This window comes from Pocillopora damicornis, chromosome 8, assembly GCF_964200805.1.
Source record: "Pocillopora damicornis chromosome 8, jaPocDami1.2, whole genome shotgun sequence".
NCBI classification, from domain to species: Eukaryota; Metazoa; Cnidaria; class Anthozoa; order Scleractinia; family Pocilloporidae; genus Pocillopora; species Pocillopora damicornis.
The window spans coordinates 6,922,788-6,941,077 of NC_142677.1; the positions used below are offsets into that span (position 1 = coordinate 6,922,788).

General features: G+C 38.5%; 3 protein-coding genes across 3 annotated transcripts in view; 1 reads left to right on the forward strand and 2 right to left on the reverse strand.

Moving 5' to 3' along the window:
- Positions 1-10,651: 10,651 nt before the first annotated feature.
- Positions 10,652-18,290, reverse strand: part of LOC113666120 (60S ribosome subunit biogenesis protein NIP7 homolog) — a 39,362-nt gene continuing 31,723 nt past the window's right edge. The window contains exon 5 of the mRNA XM_089214566.1: positions 10,652-12,453. Coding sequence (XP_089070692.1) covers positions 12,391-12,453 — 63 coding nt within the window. The 3' untranslated portion in view covers positions 10,652-12,390. The remainder of the gene's footprint in view (positions 12,454-18,290) is intronic.
- Positions 13,710-16,185, forward strand: LOC149041187 (uncharacterized). The gene is made up of 2 exons (XM_089214561.1): positions 13,710-13,794; positions 13,903-16,185. The coding sequence occupies exon 2, from the start codon at positions 13,913-13,915 to the stop codon at positions 15,464-15,466; it is 1,554 nt and encodes a 517-aa protein (XP_089070687.1). The 5' UTR covers positions 13,710-13,794; positions 13,903-13,912; the 3' UTR covers positions 15,467-16,185.
- On the reverse strand, positions 15,506-18,117 carry LOC149041188 (uncharacterized). Its single transcript, XM_089214560.1, has 2 exons — positions 17,874-18,117; positions 15,506-17,799 (listed from the first exon to the last, which is right to left on the reverse strand). The coding sequence occupies exons 1-2, from the start codon at positions 18,038-18,040 to the stop codon at positions 16,026-16,028; spliced, it is 1,941 nt and encodes a 646-aa protein (XP_089070686.1). The 5' UTR covers positions 18,041-18,117; the 3' UTR covers positions 15,506-16,025.

An 18,290-nucleotide genomic window follows, 5' to 3' on the forward strand; every position in this document is an offset into this window, starting at 1 on the left:
TTTTACGCCAGTAACTAACGGCGTAATTTCTTCCAGTCGGTGATATATATATATGTAACATTTTACGCCAGTAATATAAATTAATTATATTTTAATTTATTATAATTAAATCACCGACTGGGTTAGTGGCGTAAAATCTTACAGTATATAGACTGTGTTAGTCACATATTACGCCGTTATCTAACTACCGCATTGTTATATTTTATGCGAATTTCAAGAAGATAATTAAGAGGCTGTCTCTCTTATTTCCACCCGGTCAATTTTGCGTCAAAAATAATTTTGCCTGAAACTCTGTTAACAGAAAGACTTTACCTAGGAAAGAACTAAATTAGATTTGGTTTGATTCGAAATAATTTTCTGACTGCATTACGGGCCATAATTATTTCCCAGTCCGTAGGGACCGTCGCAACGTCTCGAAAATTGAAAAATAGGCATATTTTGTAACGTTGTAAAATATTTGATTCGCATAGTTACGCCACAGAATTTATATCAGATTGCTTAAAAACCTTTCTAGTTTGCCAAGAAAGTTAGAATTTGCCCTCTCAACAAATTTGAAAAGGCGAATTTTAGCATATTCTGACCACTAGAAATCGCCATCGGCCGATGGCCGTAAATAACCTTGATTTAGACGCTAAGTTTTGGGATTTGGGACCTGGTTGACGATTCTATCCTACACAGCCGTTAAGTTTAGACCTTTATAGGCAAAAATATGCAAAAACCCCTGTACGTTTTCGATTTTTCAAAAGTTATGACCGTTTGAATCAGCACATGTACGAGCATTCGCGATTTTTTCGCCTACACCAAAATCGAACCACTGGAGCAGATTTCGTCTGCAATCCAAAGTTTCAACGGGACATTAAACGCGAAACATGGCTTTAGTTTTCGAGTTTAGTTCGCAACAACGAGTCAAAGAAGAGTATCGACAGATGCCGACCGCTTAATTTTGGAGGTATTTGCTGGAGTTATCATAAAGTCCAGTTCACCAGTTTGGGAAGCGAGGAATATCTGAAATTTCACATAAACCCATGATTTCTCCGGCTATCGACAGGTTGCTGTTCTGTGGACACAATCGACGCGGAACCGAGAGAAGCAAGCTCTTTCTGCCCAAATATTACTTTGGGACACAAAACAAAACCATATGGCACAATGTACGGCACAAGCTATCAGCGGTCTTCTCTTTTGTGCGGACCTTTGTGAGAACAGTATAACATCGAGCTGGATCTAAATTTAAGCGATTATTTCTTCACTTCAGAAGCCTAAAACCTTCATTTCTCCCTCAGCTTCCTGACATGGAGAGTTTATATTTTTGATTTTGGAAAAAATTCAGCTCTGCAGCGATGTTAAATGGGTGATTCACCGCGAAATGTGGCCAATTCCGGCATTTGTTTTGATACCACGAATCACGATGGATGCCGCCTACTTTTCGAAGGCAATACCTAGCTATTTGTTGAAGTTATCATGGATTTCACCAATTTGGTTATTAGAAAAATTCTGAAGTGAGCCATGAAGCCGGGCTGCAAAGCGGGTAAGCTGTATTTATGACGAAATCTGCTCCAGTGGTTCGATTTTGGTGTAGGCGAAAAAATCGCGAATGCTCGTACATGTGCTGATTCAAACGGTCATAACTTTTGAAAAATCGAAAACGTACAGGGGTTTTTGCATATTTTTGCCTATAAAGGTCTAAACTTAACGGCTGTGTAGGATAGAATCGTCAACCAGGTCCCAAATCCCAAAACTTAGCGTCTAAATCAAGGTTATTGACGGCCATCGGCCGATGGCGATTTCTAGTGGTCAGAATATGCTAAAATTCGCCTTTTCAAATTTGTTGAGAGGGCAAATTCTAACTTTCTTGGCAAACTAGAAAGGTTTTTTAAGCAATCTGATATAAATTCTGTGGCTTAACTATGCGAATCAAATATTTTACAACGTTACAAAATATGCCTATTTTTCAATTTTCGAGACGTTGCGACGGTCCCTACGGACTGGGAAATAATTATGGCCCGTAATGCAGTCAGAAAATTATTTCGAATCAAACCAAATCTAATTTAGTTCTTTCCTAGGTAGAGTCTTTCTGTTAACAGAGTTTCAGGCAAAATTATTTTTGACACAAAATTGACCGGGTGGAAATAAGAGAGACAGCCTCTTAAATTTTAAACTGCTGTATTTATTTGGCTATAAGCTGAGACCCCCTCTAGAGCCCAAATTTTATTTCACTTCAGTTTTAATTTGTGTAAAAATTGCTCGGCTTAAAGTCAAATAAATAGGGTAGTCTGATTTGTATTTTCTTTGGTCGAGGATTTATTTCAATACAAATCAAACCAGTTTTAGATGAAATTCACTTTAGACTTGAACGTATCAACCAGATTTACTGAGCTTTGTCATGTAATACTCTGCATAAGTATCAGTGGAATTTCGTAGAAAGGAACGGTCTCTTTTGATGATTAATTTATGTTTGATCAGAAGCATTGTTGGTAAGGCCAACCATTGTCTGAAATACGAAAATCAAGTCATCTTGAACATGACTTTAATTCACCCAATTAACCTTTTCCTTTGATATCTTCAATGATATCTAACAGTATGTATGACTGTATGAAAACTTTAAGGCAAGTTATTCTTGAAAATGTAAAATAGTCATCTGCCATATACATAGAATTTATACAATTAAAAAATGAGATTAACCTAATCAAACCTTTCTAATTTGAACGCCACCTGAAACCCTTTTCATATTGCCTAATAATGCTTGCTTTTGTCTCAGCTGATTCCCATCAAGAGTGATAATTGATGCTCATAGCTTGTGTGCAGTGCCATGTTGTATAAGATCAAAGTGGAATGCCAAAAAGAAAAAATGCAAAGTAGACTGTTATAAAAATTGGGAAAAGTTGATTAAATATCCAAGGTGTACATTGAGTATTTTCTAAGCCTTCTAAGATTTTACCAACTAGAGGTTTAGGACTTAATAAAAAAGAACAAAATGTAAATGTGTTCATGAGAAAAGTGGTTCCGAGGAGTGCAAGACTAATTTGGAGTCCAGAAAAAGTAAATGTGGATCAAACTGCAGTAAAAATTGGGCAAAGTTGACTAAGTATGCAAGCAGTATCTTTAGCCTGTAGTCTTTTCTAAGCCTTCTGAGATCCTACCAGCTAGAGGCACAAGATCAAATAAAAAAATTAAATGTATTCTTAAAAAAGATAATTCCAAGGGGTGTAAGACTACAATTTGGAGGGCAGAAAAGTAAAATATGGAGCAAATAGTGATAAAAATTGGGCAAAGTTGACTAAATATGCAAGCTGTACCTATAGCTGGTAGTATTTTCTAAGCCTCTTAAGATCCTACCAGCTAGGGGTACAAGATCAAAGGAAAAAAAATACATGGAAATGTATTCTTGAAATAAGTGATTCCAATGAGTGTAAGACAAATTGAAGGACATAAAAGTGAAATGTGAAGCTAACTTTATTAAAAATTGGGCGAAGTCGACTAGTATGTAAGCTGTACCTGTGGCCAGTGGTATTTCCTAAGCCTCCTCAGATCCTACTAGCCATATAGAGGTTCGAGATCAAATTAAAAAAATGAAATAAATTCTTTAAGTAAAATGATTTCAAGGAGTGCAAGACTACAATTTGGAGTGCAGGAAAGTAAATTGTGGAGCAGACGGTAATGAAAATTGGGCAAAGTCGGCTAAATATGCAAGCTGTATCTCTAGACGATAGTATTTTCTAAGCCTCCTACAAGCGGGCGACCCTAAAAGCCGGAACGGCGGAATGGTGGAATGGCGGAATGGCGAAATGGCGGAAAATGACCCCAAATCCTAAAGCACGGAACGGCGGAAAATGACCCCAAATCCTAAAGCACGGAACGGCGGAAAATGACCCCAAATCCTAAAGCACGGAACGGCGGAAAATGACCCCAAATCCTTAAACACGGAACGGCGGAAAATGACCCCAAATCCTGAAACACGGAACGGCGGAAAATGACCCCAAATCCTAAAACACGGAACGGATGTCAGGGCATGTTGCACAAATTTTGTACAAAGACACCAAGCGCTTGGCTCATTTATCCCCACGACGATAACGCGCGTGACTAAAATTAAGTGTTATTAATTTTTTTTTCTTTTACTGAGTGGTATAAATAATAATGAACCATTATGCATGAAAGATAGCTGCGTTTTCGCGTTGTAACCCTGTTTAGTTACCTTTTGTTATGCAAAATTTGCCATGAGTTTTAGTCGCGGCATAAAAAGTCGCACAACATGTGAAAACCAACTCGACATACCATATTACAATAAACAATTATAACTTTGATACGTTTCCTGGTCACGTCTGTATTGATTTATTGAAACAATAATATCTCATATGCTTGTAAATGTGAGAACATCACAGGAACGTTTCCAGGCTTCTCAAAATAGGATAACGTTCAGCCCCAGCTCCAAACTTAGACTAGCGTGAGAGCAAGCCCTCGTTACGAGCCCTTCAATACGAGCGTTTTTTCATCCACGAATAAGTTTTGGGACTTGAGTAACACTAGTTGAAGAGAGGTTTGCAGGGTGTCACGCGCGTGGGAATTTCTCATGGCGTGAAAAGACAAAGAAAGTTAGCAGAAGGAACTCGTCAAGAAGAATTTGAAGAATTTCTTCGCGACCAGGTGTCCAAAACACCACCATCCTATTGACAAATTTACGGCTTACATATCAGCGGAAGAAATAAACTTTCTGGACAAAAAAAGGCTATTTCACTAATTCTTCTAATTTGCATGGTGAGAATAGATCATGTCACTAGAACTCCGCTAACTCGAACCCGGCGAACTCGAAACCCCCGCTTACTCGAACAAGACCCAATTTCCCTTGGATTTGACCCCATTTTTTCCGGTTATTTGCTAGCAGCAACTCCTAAAAGACGGCATGGCGGAAAATTACCCCAAAGCCTAAAAGACGGAATTATAGGCAAGGCCAAAGGATCAAGAGAGCCAAATAAAAATCAAGTGTACCCAAACTAATTTTCCCTTAGGAGGATAACTTCCGCGGATATTAAGTCAATACCGGAAAAAAATATCTTTGCTCGTAATAATGTTTAATATCATGCTGTGGATGTCCATTAACTAATTTATCAACCTCTCTTTTTTGAGTAAAATTGACATTAGGCCTGTCAGGGTTTGACTTTGTCCACATGCAGTGATACAATCACAAGCGTTGACTTACTTCTTGTTAACGCAATCTTAACTAAAACTCCGACATTATCAGATCTGAGGTCATTTTCATTTGGTTTTGTCGACTGAGTTGGTTATGTGAATCGTCACTTTAAAGATTTTTTAAAGCTGATGTTTCAGGTGAGCTTTAGCCCCTCGTCAGAGCTCTGACGGAGCCCTCTATTCATGGATCTATTCCAACCTACGGAATAATAACAATAATCAGTACATTCGACATGAATAATCTGTTCAGCAAAGCTTAAAGCGAAGCGTTGTGAACTTTAATGGTATTAGACCGATTTTTAAAGTTTGGGGGCAAATGGGCTTTTAAATGCAAGCTGCACTATCTTGTAACAATTCTCTGACCTAAGAGTATTCACGCCACTATTCCAATAAGACTCATCTTCCTCCGAAAGCAGGTCTCGTCAAAGTGACGTCGTTGGTTTTTCCGAGGTTTCATGGCCTTCATAATGTCAACTTAGAATGATGACTGTATTTAAGCAAGTGACGAATTGATCTTCACAGTCATATGATGGGGGTTCAGCCAATTTCCTCCAGACACCACCTGGGCTCTACTTAACAAATATAGAAGCCTTGACTGTGCTATGTTCTGTTGTAAACCACGCAGGAAGCGGCTAGAGCACGAAAAAAGTGTAGGGAGAAATATGGGACATAGTCGAGTGTTTCTCTCTACACTTTTTTCGTGGGGAATATGACATACCATATATTTGCGATTAAATTCGCCGGCACTCGCCAAGTCTGCCCGTTCCCGCGATTTTTTTCCCTTTCCACAGCGAGTCGCCAGTAAAATTGACCAATCAAGTTGGGTGATATTATTACATGACTTTTCATAATGGCGGAAGGCGTCGAAACTTGCTTCTAAACCGAAGAAAAAGAATTAAATTTGATCACCTGTGGTTGGAAAAGCCATGCTTATTTAACGTCGAGCGACTACAGTAATTTCGATCGGCGAAAAAAGTCGCTAAGTGTGTCCACAGCGATCTGTGACGATCAAATTCGCCGCGATCGGCGTATAAAATCGCCAGGTGTGTCGCCAACTCAAGCTTCGGTGGGGGCGGGGAAAATATCTCCAAAGAGGAACTGGCAATTTATTTCATAACTATTTCTTTTCAGACCCTGCAGAACAAGATTTCGGCGAAGAACTCATTCCGCACGCCTTATCACAGTAACTTGAAGGTTCATTCGCTCGAATTAAGGATTCTGTGTATGAAATTGTCACGAGGTAAGTGCATAGGTAGTGTAAGGCTGATATACATGCGATCAACCATTTACAAAGGCACAATCGAAAGGCAGTGTGTGATTTTGAGTAATCGGCGTTCAATTCATTTATACTTGCACTTCGCTCGCTCTTTAATATAGTTTTTCTGGAATAAGGCATCCAAGTACTTCTTTTGTGAAATATATCGCTAAAATTTTCAGCGTAAGCTTTGGAAGATGTCAAACTGAAACAGATATACTTTGATCGAAAGTCCTTCATGAAACAACCACAAAGAAGCTTTTCCCAATTTTTTTTTTGTCTAGTAAGACTATTGTTTCTTACTACCGCTATCAACGATCTATGAGGACACGCTGCACGACCATTTCTATAAAACGAAGGCCGATTTCGTTATAGTCTTACAGCTGAATTTATTTTTCAGCTCGAGTCGTTTCATTTCCATATCCTGATGTAGATGGGTATTTTGGTCAATTAAGAATACTCTATGTTGGTGTATAGATCTACTTTCTCAATATTGCTAGCATACTTCTAACATTCCTAATTTAATTTCGTTTAGATTACTGAGTGGTCTTGAAGCAACAACACAAAAGCTGAGCGTAAAGGAAAGGCAGCAAATTGTTACCGAGGTAAATGTATACGATGTTTATTTCACGTTCTTTCTAGTGACTGTAGCAAAGAAAATAGCTTAATACTCGTCTTCCCAAGAGATCCATGAAACAAAATAGTCGATTCAGTTTGTCATCTGGCTGCCATACTGAAAGCACAATGTTGAGCTTTGAATGTAAGGACCGTTTAATTTGTCCATCTTCTTTTTCCTTTGTTCCGAAACGCAACCTCTTCGGCCCAAAATCACTATCTAGTCCGTTCCGTGTTTTAGGATTTGGGGTCATTTTCCGCCGTTCCATGTTTTAGGATTTGGGGTCATTTTCCGCCGTTCCGTGCTTTAGGATTTGGGGTCATTTTCCGCCGTTCCGTGCTTTAGGATTTGGGGTCATTTTCCGCCATTCCGCCATTCCGCCGTTCCGGCTTTTAGGGTCGCCCCTACAAGCTAGGGGGAAAAGACCAAACAAAAAATAAATGGAAATATGTTCTTGAAAAAAGTGACTCAAAGGAGTGTAAGGCTAGTTTGGAGTGCAGAAAAAAATTAAATGTGAAGCAAACTGTACAAAGGCGTAGTAACAATTGGGCAAAGTTGACTAAATATTCAAGCTGTACTTCTAGCAGGTAGTATTTTTTAAAGCCTCCTGAGATCCTACAGGCTAGAGGCACAAGACGATGGAAATTTCATCTTGGGGATCTTTCTAACCAGTAGCACTATAACAAGGGCATTATAGTTGTGATACCATTCATAAGTTTTGTTTACCTTTGCAGGCGTAGGTCTTAGCGGCTACAGTGTTCAGCTAAAACTCTGCTGAACAAGAAACTTAAGATCGTCGAGGGTGAAGGAAACAGCCAAAATTTAGCGAAATTTCCTTGATTTAAACTTAACAATGCATTCTTCACATGTAAAGCATGTTATAATGTTCATGTCTGGTTTAATCACGTCGCTTGACTGTTGGTAAATCGTAAATGGTGTTATCGGAATAGTCCGCTATATTGGAATAGCAGACAACATCCGGCTTTCCGGTAATCAACTCGTCACTAGTGCTCCTCGGGCATACTCAAGCTGCACCCAGTGAAAACTTTAGTCGGTAACAAAACGAAGAATACTGTGTGGTTCAGAAAATTTATGCAACGATCCGTCGATGTTACATTTGTTATTGGATATTTAATCCTCGACTTTTTAAGGATCACCTTAAAGACCACTCTAAGGACAACGAAACTACCTTCTTCAAGAGTTTTGCGCCTGTAACAAGCGCAAACAGAGGATAGTTATAGAAACGCCAGGTAAGTTATTGATCTGAATACGCATGGGTAATTAGTCTAGTTTAGTCTCAAATCTGCTGATTGACCTACCAAATTTTGAAGCCCACTAAATCATTTCTTTCTATGATTTGTGTCGCTGTCATTTCGTTTCGTGCAACTAGATTTCAGCACTACTCGTTTTTCTTCGTAATTTTTGTAAAATTATTTGAAAATAATTATTCCCGTGAGACAAAGAGAAACACGAACAAGATTTTCAAATATATTAGATGAGTAGCGCAATCACCGTACCCATTTTAGGGTGGTGGGCAAACTATCCCTGTTTTGTTTAGTCATACGTCTTCATTAAAGCCAAATTGTTGCTTGAAGCTAAGTCTGTCCTTGTCTATTTGAAGGTAAAATTGGGGGTATGGCAAAACCATGGGTGTAACGCGTAACGCAATCTTCACAGTAAAAACTTTCAAAAACATTTTCCTTAAAAAAGGCAGCTTGCATGCTTGATAACACACACTCACTATACACTACAAATTTTGAAGCCCACTAAATCATTTCTTTCTATGATTTGTGTCGCTGTCATTTCGTTTCGTGCTACTAGATTTCAGCACTACTCGTTTTCTTCGTAATTTTTGTAAAATTATTTGGAAGTAATTTTTCCCGTGAGACAGAGAAACACGAACAAGATTTTCAAATATATTAGATGAATAGCACAATCACCGTACCCATTTTAGGGTGGTGGGCAAACTATCCCTGTTTTGTTTAGTCATACGTCTTCATTAAAGCCAAATTGTTGTTTGAAGCTAAGTCTGTCCTTGTCTATTTGAAGGTAAAACTGGTGATATGGCAAAACCATGGGTGTAACGCGTAACGCAAAAGAATTACACCTAATGATAACACACACACACACACACTATACACTACAACTGCAAAATTTTAGCATTTCAAGTTTTTTAAAAAACTTTCAAATGATTAATGATTCTTGAGTATCTTTCTTGTAACGCTGGCTTGTAAGTTATGCACAGTTATGCATGGCCTCACAAGATTTTGAGTAAGGAAAAAAAGTTAATTGAAAATTTAACATAAAAAGAAAGTAGACGAGGATACGTGTACCTTTTTGCACGAGTGTTATTGACACTTTTTATTCTGCTCGCTATTTCAGTACGCGTTCAGCTTACACAAAGTTCACAGGGAGTGTGCCATTGCGATCGGACAGAATGTCAGTGAGCAACAGGGATTCAAATGATCGGACCCAACGACCTTTTACCAGCAATAGCAGCTCATCCACACATTCGAGCCTCCTCCGTTCACCGGTTCCAGAAAAAAGCGGGTTGATGATAGAGTATGCACAGAGAGAACAGAGAGAAATGAGAGAAAGAGAAGAGGGAGGAAATAGACAGGGAATGGAAAGAGAATTGAAAGAGCGAAGAGAAAGGGAAACAAGAGTGAGAGAAGACAGAACCGCAGAGGAGAGCCTTCCACTTCAGGAGACTCCGCCCTGGCAGTGTGAGCACTACCAGAGACGTTGTACTGTCAAGTTTCCATGTTGCGGAGTGTTTTATCCGTGCGAACGCTGTCACAATTTATCGGGGACATGCCCTGCTAATGATAAGAAGGCACGTCATGCGACGCATGTCAAGTGCGGAAATTGTGGACGCGAAGAAGAGGTTAATATCTTTTGCATTCTTGGAATCTTGTCGAAATGAAGTAGCTTAGAGAAACAAAGTCATAAAAAACCCGATTTTATCCCAAAATACCTGACGTTAAGATCCCATGGGAGTGAGTTACATCTAACTTCAGATTAATCAGAAAACCAAGAGCAATAGAAAGCCTTCGGCTTGAGCGACGTTGAAAACGAATTTCTTGTAAGCACGAAAGCCAATCAGCGCGGGAAAATAATTTTGGCCAGGTCTCCACTGGTTTTGGTTTGGCATCTGATTGGGTGAGAAGTTGGTGCGAGGCTTTTAGATTGATCCTACAGTTCTATGACGGGAAATCAATGTCATATGCTGGGTTATTATCGTCACTTAGTTGAAACAAGAGAACTTGGCTCCAAGAGGCAACTGTTTAAATCATGCCTCTATATAAATTGCTCTAGGTATTGCTTGTGACGCAATGTTTGGCTAAACTGACAGAGGGATAAACAACTTCTTTGCAACATTCTGAAATTAAAAATCACTTTTTAACGTAACATCCTCTGACTGATAATATTCTAATCTAATTCAGATAAACGAAAAAAGTCAAACCTGCAGACACTGTGGCGTAAAATTGTCAGAATATTTCTGCCCAAAGTGCCAGCATTTTATAGGTGTTGACAAGAACCCTTTCCACTGTGAGAAGTGTAAAATCTGCCGGTAAGTTTTTTTTTAATTGAATTATACTTAACAAATAGATTCCAAGTTGCCGTGCGTCTGTTCAGTAATAGATCACAGAGGACGTCAAAATGTGGTCAGAACATCAGAAAAAAAAAAGATTTAATGATGACGTCATCTATACGTCTGTTCTCCAATAGAACATAAGTAAGAACCAACCAGAATGCGTGCAGAACTGAGCTTATTATATAAAACGACTTAGTGACACGTTCATTATCCCGTATGCTATACATTCAAAACATCCAGTTATATGCAGAGTCAAAATCCTTTTTAGAACGTATTATATTGTTTTCTTTAAACCTAAAAGAGAAAGTTTTAAGGGAATACAACAAAGGCTGTTATAAGTACTGTTAACTCGTGCGCTCCAAACGTTTCTTTAAGTGCCACTGAATATTTCTCCAGGCGAAGAAAATCTCAGTTCGTGAAACTGAGGCCACTGTGCCTGGCCAACAAAATCTATCCCGAGTGCTATTGAGAGCGAAGTAATGCAAAGTATTGCATTGCGCAACAACATTTTAAACAATTTCCAAAAGGTCATAAAGAGACGTAACATAGACTGAAAGAAGAAAACGATAGAATGGTTTTTGCTTTGGGAGAAACATCCGCCGGCTTAGAATAACGTTAGTGACGTGATGGCCCTATCATTTCATTTAATCAAACTGTTGTTTCAGCTTAAACAAGGACACATCCTTTCACTGCGACGTGTGCAATGTTTGCATGGGGAAGCAAATGGAGGGAAAACACAAATGTCGGCTGAACTCAGGACTTGACAATTGTTGCATCTGCTTTGAGGTAATTATATATAGATCATATTCCACACTTTTAAATTGCTCCAAACACAGGTGGGAATTTATGCTTTGTAGCAAAGATCTTAAAAGACATCTGAAGCCCTAGGAGACAGCTCTTAATAATGAAAATGTCTGGGTACGAGTGTTACTGACACGTTAAATTCTGCATGCTATTTCAGGAGGTGTTCACCGGTGGCCAAATCATGCCATGCTCACATAAGGTTCATAAAGAGTGTGGCTCTAGAATGATGTTTTATGCAGAGATACAGAATCGCGTGTAAGTATGTTTAGATAGTCCAAAGTAACTGTTCATAACGTTTTAAAGGATATTAATAAACGAGAGTATAACTTAAGTAATGGTGGTGGTGCTGTCATCATGAAACCGTTTCCGCAGTTGTCAGTTGATGTATCAAGACTTCTCTTACTTGATGCAATGAACACGCCATTATGCTGTAGTGATGTAAACATAAAACCCGGATATTCTGTGGGTGTAACAAGTAGTGCTGTGTTACGCAATGAGGTACAGTATCAAACGGCAGTTTGTTCGTCAATGTCGAAAGAAATCCAGGATAACTTTGGTTTGGCAGGAAACTCGAGCCAGCTTCTCAACAAATCAAGTACAAAACTAAAAACAATTTCGGCTTGGTCATTCACTTTTTCGCGCACTTTCCTGACTTTGAATTCTTACTGGTTATGAGTAATTCTAAACGAGTGTCACAAGTAACTAGGATTACGTTGGCTTTCAATTACTTCGCTCTGTGATTGGTCCAGAAAACTCACATCTCAGATACAAAACTAACCCTATCTGCGACATGATCACTCCTTTTCTTCCCGCCTTTAGAGAAGTGTACTTTGAGAGCTCTGTATCTTACAGTTTCTTTTTCTTTTGCTTTTAGTCTTATTTTCCCAGTGTGCCGCTGCCCTGTGGAAGGTCAGCTCCAGCAGTAACTTCTCAGACTCACGAAGCAGAGGATCCAAGCCAAGATGGTGAATACAAGTTAGAATTCTCTACTACTGAGTGCTAAACACAATCAAGATGCTACGTTAGAAATATAACTTAACGTGGTTGGAAACAAAAAAGAAGTCATAAAAGCGAAATTATTTTAAACTAATTATTATGGGTCTTTTTAATACGCTACTTGAAATGTATGGAAACATTCTCAGTTCTTTAGGTCTCTGTTTCTTTCACTTAAATCCAGTTTAACGACAAGTTTTTATGGCGTGGATGGGATATACCTACTAACTTGCCCAAAGAGGTTGAAGAACAGTTTCTTTTGTAACAAATAGGTTTGCTATAACGTTCTCCAGACGGGAAGGTCAAACTCACATAGATACCGGCATGGATTGGGGCTAGGCGGGGGATTAGTTTCTACAGAGGGCTTGATTTAAATTTTTTTCAAGTGGTTTGTTTTGTTCATGAACAAAAAATATTACATTATTTTAAGATAGTAGTAGTATCCTACAAAATAAATATTGAAAAATACGTTCGTCCTGATTATTGCTCTGACTGCAATAGGTTATTTCTAAACTCAACCCTTTAACCCTTTAGAGTGATTAGCATCTAATTTCTCCTTACAAGATCACCCCTGAATCATGCAGTAAGGTCTTGAGAATAAAGAAAATTATCAGCAGCAAAAGCTGTTGATTGTTACACAAATTCTCCTTGTCGGTACCTTAAAAAATGTATGGGGAACAGTATGGAAATGACCTTTAGTGATGTTAGGGTGTAAAGGGTTCATTTTTAGCTACAGTTCAATTTTATCACAATTTCAAATTAAAAGATAAAAATGCCTAAAAACTGATCTTTTATTGTTCTCAGTATTTTGTTATGTCAAAGTGTCCTCAGATCTCATGTATTCCCCAACATCAGACTGATGGAAACAAATGATGACAGTTTTTTTTCACTCACCAGTGAAAGGTCATTCATAGAGTATACAATAACTCCTTGGTACTGTGGTGTGTTTTCTGTTATCCTCCCAAGGCCAGACTTCAAGATGTGATTCCCATAGAGAAAAGACTGCTCTCCTGCTGGCTTCATCCAGGTTTTAGACTGGAAATGAAGAACAAACATGAAACACTATAGCTCATAACATTCCAATGTATAAAAACTATATTCACTATAAATACAGGGGAACCCAGTCTTATGGCCACCTTGGTAATACCGTCACCTCATTGTTATGGCCTCTATTTTATGGCTGAGAAAATGGCCATAGATTTTTTAATTAAAAAACACATGTTAATTCACGCTTTTCATAATGGCCGACGTTGCGCGCGCCTGGGAACGATTTTAACACGGAATCGAGGCCACTCAGTCATCCGAGCGTACGTGAGACAAAGAAACTACAGTGTCAGACAACAAAAGGTTTAACCAGCTGAATTTGATTGATTTTTTTATTGTAAAATCCGTGTTTCTATTATTGAGCTCTTGTTTGATAGTTCTTGTCTCGACTGGACACTTATTTTTTTAAAGGAAAATCGCTATGCCAAGCCACTGTTGCGTGCCGCTATGCACTACAAGAGGATATCGCGACAGCAATGGGAACAAAATCTCGTATTATACTTTTCCATCAAACTCTCAACAAAAAGATAAATGGATTCATGCTATCAGAAGAGATGAAGGGCCCGATTTCGAGATATCTAAAACGACAGTGGTGTGCTCTAAACATTTCAGAGCGAACGACTTTAAGAAAACCCTAGCTGGAAAACATCTCCTGACGCATGGTGCCGTCCCTTCGGTATTTGCTTGGATTCGCACTTCACCAAGAAAACGAAAACCTCCAAAAGAACGGCCGTTTATTAACAAGGCGACCAGCAACCACGCTGAAAATACTACTGATGGTACACTAGAAGAAAACGAGGTGCAAGAAACAGATTTTACGATCGTCCCAAGAAGTGTGGACGTGTCCACGCAAACTGATCTCTCTGCACATGAGGCTCGTCTCTCAGAAATTATTGCAGAATGTAATCGAAAAATTGGAATACTGGAGTCAACAATAGAAGATTTAAGGCTAAAGTTGCTGGATGAGCATCGTAAATATGATTTACTTAAAAGTCAATTATTTACTCTAGACTCAATGAAAGCTAAAACCTCATCCTGTAGTACTGTTGCTTTTTATACTGGATTTCAAGATTGGGATGCCTTCACTGCAATTTATAATTATCTCGATCCGGGGGAAAAAGGAGAAAATATAAATTACTGGCTTTCAGGTAATACAGATACATCAGTTCTTGCTTATGATGATGATGAATGTGATGAAGTGTCCTTGAGCAAAAAGGGCAGAGCTAGATCCCTTAAACCAGCTGAAGAGTACTTTATGGTTCTGTGTAGACTGAGGCAAGGTTTTCATGAAGATCACCTGTCTCATCTATTTAATATCTCTGTAGCAACAGTGAGCAGGATATTTGTAACTTGGATGAACTATATGTACTTGAAACTGGGAACAATTGATATATGGCCATCTAGAACGACCATTGACTTGTATATGCCAGAAGCATTTAAAAGCAAATATAAGAGCACAAGAGTGATCATAGACTGTACTGAAGTGAAATGCCAGATGCCTAGCAGTCTTCAACTGAATGGGGAGCTTTTCAGCAGCTACAAGCACCACACAACCTTAAAGGGTTTGGTGGGTATCAGTCCTGGGGGTGCAATAACATTTGTTAGCCAATTATACTCAGGTTCAATTTCTGATAAAGAAATTGTCACTAGGAGTGGATTTTTAGATCTGCCTTTTGACGACAAAGATTGTGTGATGGCTGACAAAGGTTTCACAATAGAGGATGTGTTGCCCCTTGGTGTATCGTTAAACCCACCACCTTTCCTTGGACAGGATAGCCAAATGTCTCCTGAGGATGTGATCAAGACGCAGGAAATCGCCAGTCTGAGAATACATATAGAGCGGGCAATCAACAAGATAAAAAACTTCCACATTTGGGACAAAGTAATCCCTCTACACCAGTTTGGTATTGTAAATCAAATGTGGGCAGTTTGTGCCATATTGTGTAATGCCCAACCTAACATAATATCTGTTTGACAGAGTACACCAAAGTGTACAATAAAGTACTTGTTAATGTTGCATTACATTATTTTAATTCAAACTTATTAAAATCAACAGCATTAAATAGTAATACTGCACACTTTTGGTATCTGTATTATAACATTTGGTGTAACTACTAAATATTTCTTACTTTGCAGGAAACACAATTAACCAGTGAATAATAATTGGCAATGTTATTAGTTTTGGGTAGTGCTAACCAGGTTAATTGTGATCACTGTAAACTAATCTTGAGATGTCTAATGGAATTAATTAATTATACACAAGAAAAAATATTACCTTTTCAGAGTCTGAAATTTGCACAAAAGTCATTCAGAAAACAATATTTTAACATCAATAACTTCTGGAAAAATAAATGAAATGAAATAGAAATAAATTGAGAATGCATGTATAAACATACAATAAATCTACAACCTTAGTATTTTACCACTCTATGTATTAAAAAATATTTACAGTTTCTGAATTTCAAAAAGATATGTAGTTACATATGAATATCGTTATCAAATGTAACAATTTAAAAAGACATTTACACATAGCATTAGGCTTTGGATGCCTCAGCAGCAGCAAATTGAAGAAAGTTTTTAAAATAATATGTATACAGTTTATCTCTTAACTCACTCCAATATATTGAGTCAAACTGAATTCTTTGAATGTGCATGCCTACATTGGTGTATACAATAAAATCACACCATTTAGCTCCTGTTATTGCCATCTGCCCTTGAACTTGGGCATAGTATGGGTGTGACTTCTTTAAGGAGCACTGATCGCCAATCTTTTCCATACAGAAGCAAGGATCTGAACAGGCATCAAGAGGGGTGACATGAAATTTTGTGTATGGGCATTTTACTTCAGCAAGGCCAAATTGGTCTGTACTCCCACAATCAATTACTCGGGCATCTGGTGACACACCAAGGATGGGATACTCTTTGCTTACAACAAATCCACATGGTAAAACTTCCACAGGTGTCTTTCTGTTGTACATAACTTTGTGGTACTGCACTAAAGCAATGGGTTCAAATTTAATTCCATGGCTTAGTGCTCTCGAGGTAATCTCCTTAAGGTGAATCAGTGATTCTGCAAATGAATCATGGTTTCTTTGTCTCTTTGAAATTACCTGAAACTTTGATGCTGTAAACCGTAGCTTTCGCTCCTCTTTCCATTTTTGACAATCAGATTGTTTTCTTGTTTCAATTTCAATTTTATTAATTTCATCCTCATCAACTCTTAGTTTCGAAATGATTGCTCTCTCATCGTTAGATAAATTAGTGGGAACTTCCATGTCACTTCCATTTAAATTCCGCAGTGGGAATCGAGGGAATTCAAGTGTATTTTCATCAATTGGCACTAGTCGCCTTGGAATACAGTCAATGTCTATACTGGCCTTGAAGTTTGATTCCGTGTAACCAACTTGATGGGACAAGTATGATCCTACTGAGCATTTGCCAAATTTTGTTTCTGTTACAGACTTCTCTTGATTGTCAGCTAGCATTTGAGAAAAACCCATATTTGGATTAATCTTAAACAGCTCTCTTTTAAGTTTTTCCTCATCAGTTTTATTATGAGATATTTTCATTCTTGCCTCGTAAAGGTTGCACTTTACTCCAGACCTGGTCCTCTCTTCATCAAGGTTGGTCTTACTGATTACCATTTCCATCACTGGTTCAGGGCATATATTGCTTCCTCCACCTTTCCTGTGCCATTGCTGCAATTGTGAGGTGCAAGCAAGCTTTCGTTGTTGACCTGATTCACTAGATAGATCCTCAGTGGAGGTACATCCGTTAAGGTAGAACTTGCATAGTTTGAACATAAGTGCTACAATGTGGTTGCAGTAACCAACTTTGCCTGCAACACAAGAGCAATGACCATACTCCACTTCTCCTGAAATTACACATAATGCCAGCTTTAAACTGTGCGGCGCTTCGTTCTTACGAAAACTATGACAGCAATTGGCCTTTACATAAAAGTACCTTTGGTCATGACAACAACGGATTTCCTCTAGATATTCGTCCTCGAGAAATGTTTTGGCCTTTCTCAGGCCAGTTGGAATAGAATGGTTATCTTTATTGGCAATGTTCTTGCCAGAATTCTTTATGTGGCTGTCCATTTGCGCTCTCGTAAATGCAGGCATGGCATCAAGCGACGAACACCAAGCTTTCAGGTCGTCGGGAAACCTCACACGCTCTTTGGATAAACGCTTGTTTATCAACTCGGCTTTACGTTGATTCTCAAGATATTTTCTCCGCTTGTATATCTGGTGTTCGCTTGGATCTATTAGATCTTTGTCTCTACCAGTTTGTATGAAGTCGTTTACTCTGTTTACAAAAATAAAAAATTATCAAAATCGATCAGAAGTGTTGTCACTAAGCACATAAAATGTTAAACGTACCTTTTCGCTAACTGCGCTTTAGTTTTAAGACCTTTAACATTATCTCCACGACATCTAAGCCAAAAAATTAATTCTTGCTTTTTTAACTCTTCTGGCTTACGGCCAGAAAGAGAGGACCCGGGAATATCATCTTCAGTAAGACTTGAATTTGCTCTACTGGAAGCCATGCTTATGACTGGATGGCCTCGGTTTCATACCCTAGATCCCAGGCCTAACCGGGGGTCCGCCATTATGAGAAGCGTGAATGTGGTCAGCTATTGCCACATTTACAGTCCCAAACAGTACAATCCTTTATAATTTCATCCCACTAAATTAAGAAAACAAAAATTATGAAAACAAAAATGCTTGAAACATGTCAATTTCATTGATCTTTGTCACTTACTGATCAAACGGCCAATTTATTTTACAAAGTAAGTA

Coding starts and splice junctions, on each gene's coding strand:
- LOC149041187 (XM_089214561.1), top strand. CDS start 13,913: ATGCCAAGCCACTGTTGCGTGCCGCTATGCACTACAAGAGGATATCGC.
- LOC149041188 (XM_089214560.1), bottom strand. CDS start 18,040: ATGGCTTCCAGTAGAGCAAATTCAAGTCTTACTGAAGATGATATTCCC. Junction 17,800..17,873: donor AAAGCGCAGTTAGCGAAAAG/GTACGTTTAACA, acceptor TTTTGTAAACAG/AGTAAACGACTTCATACAAA.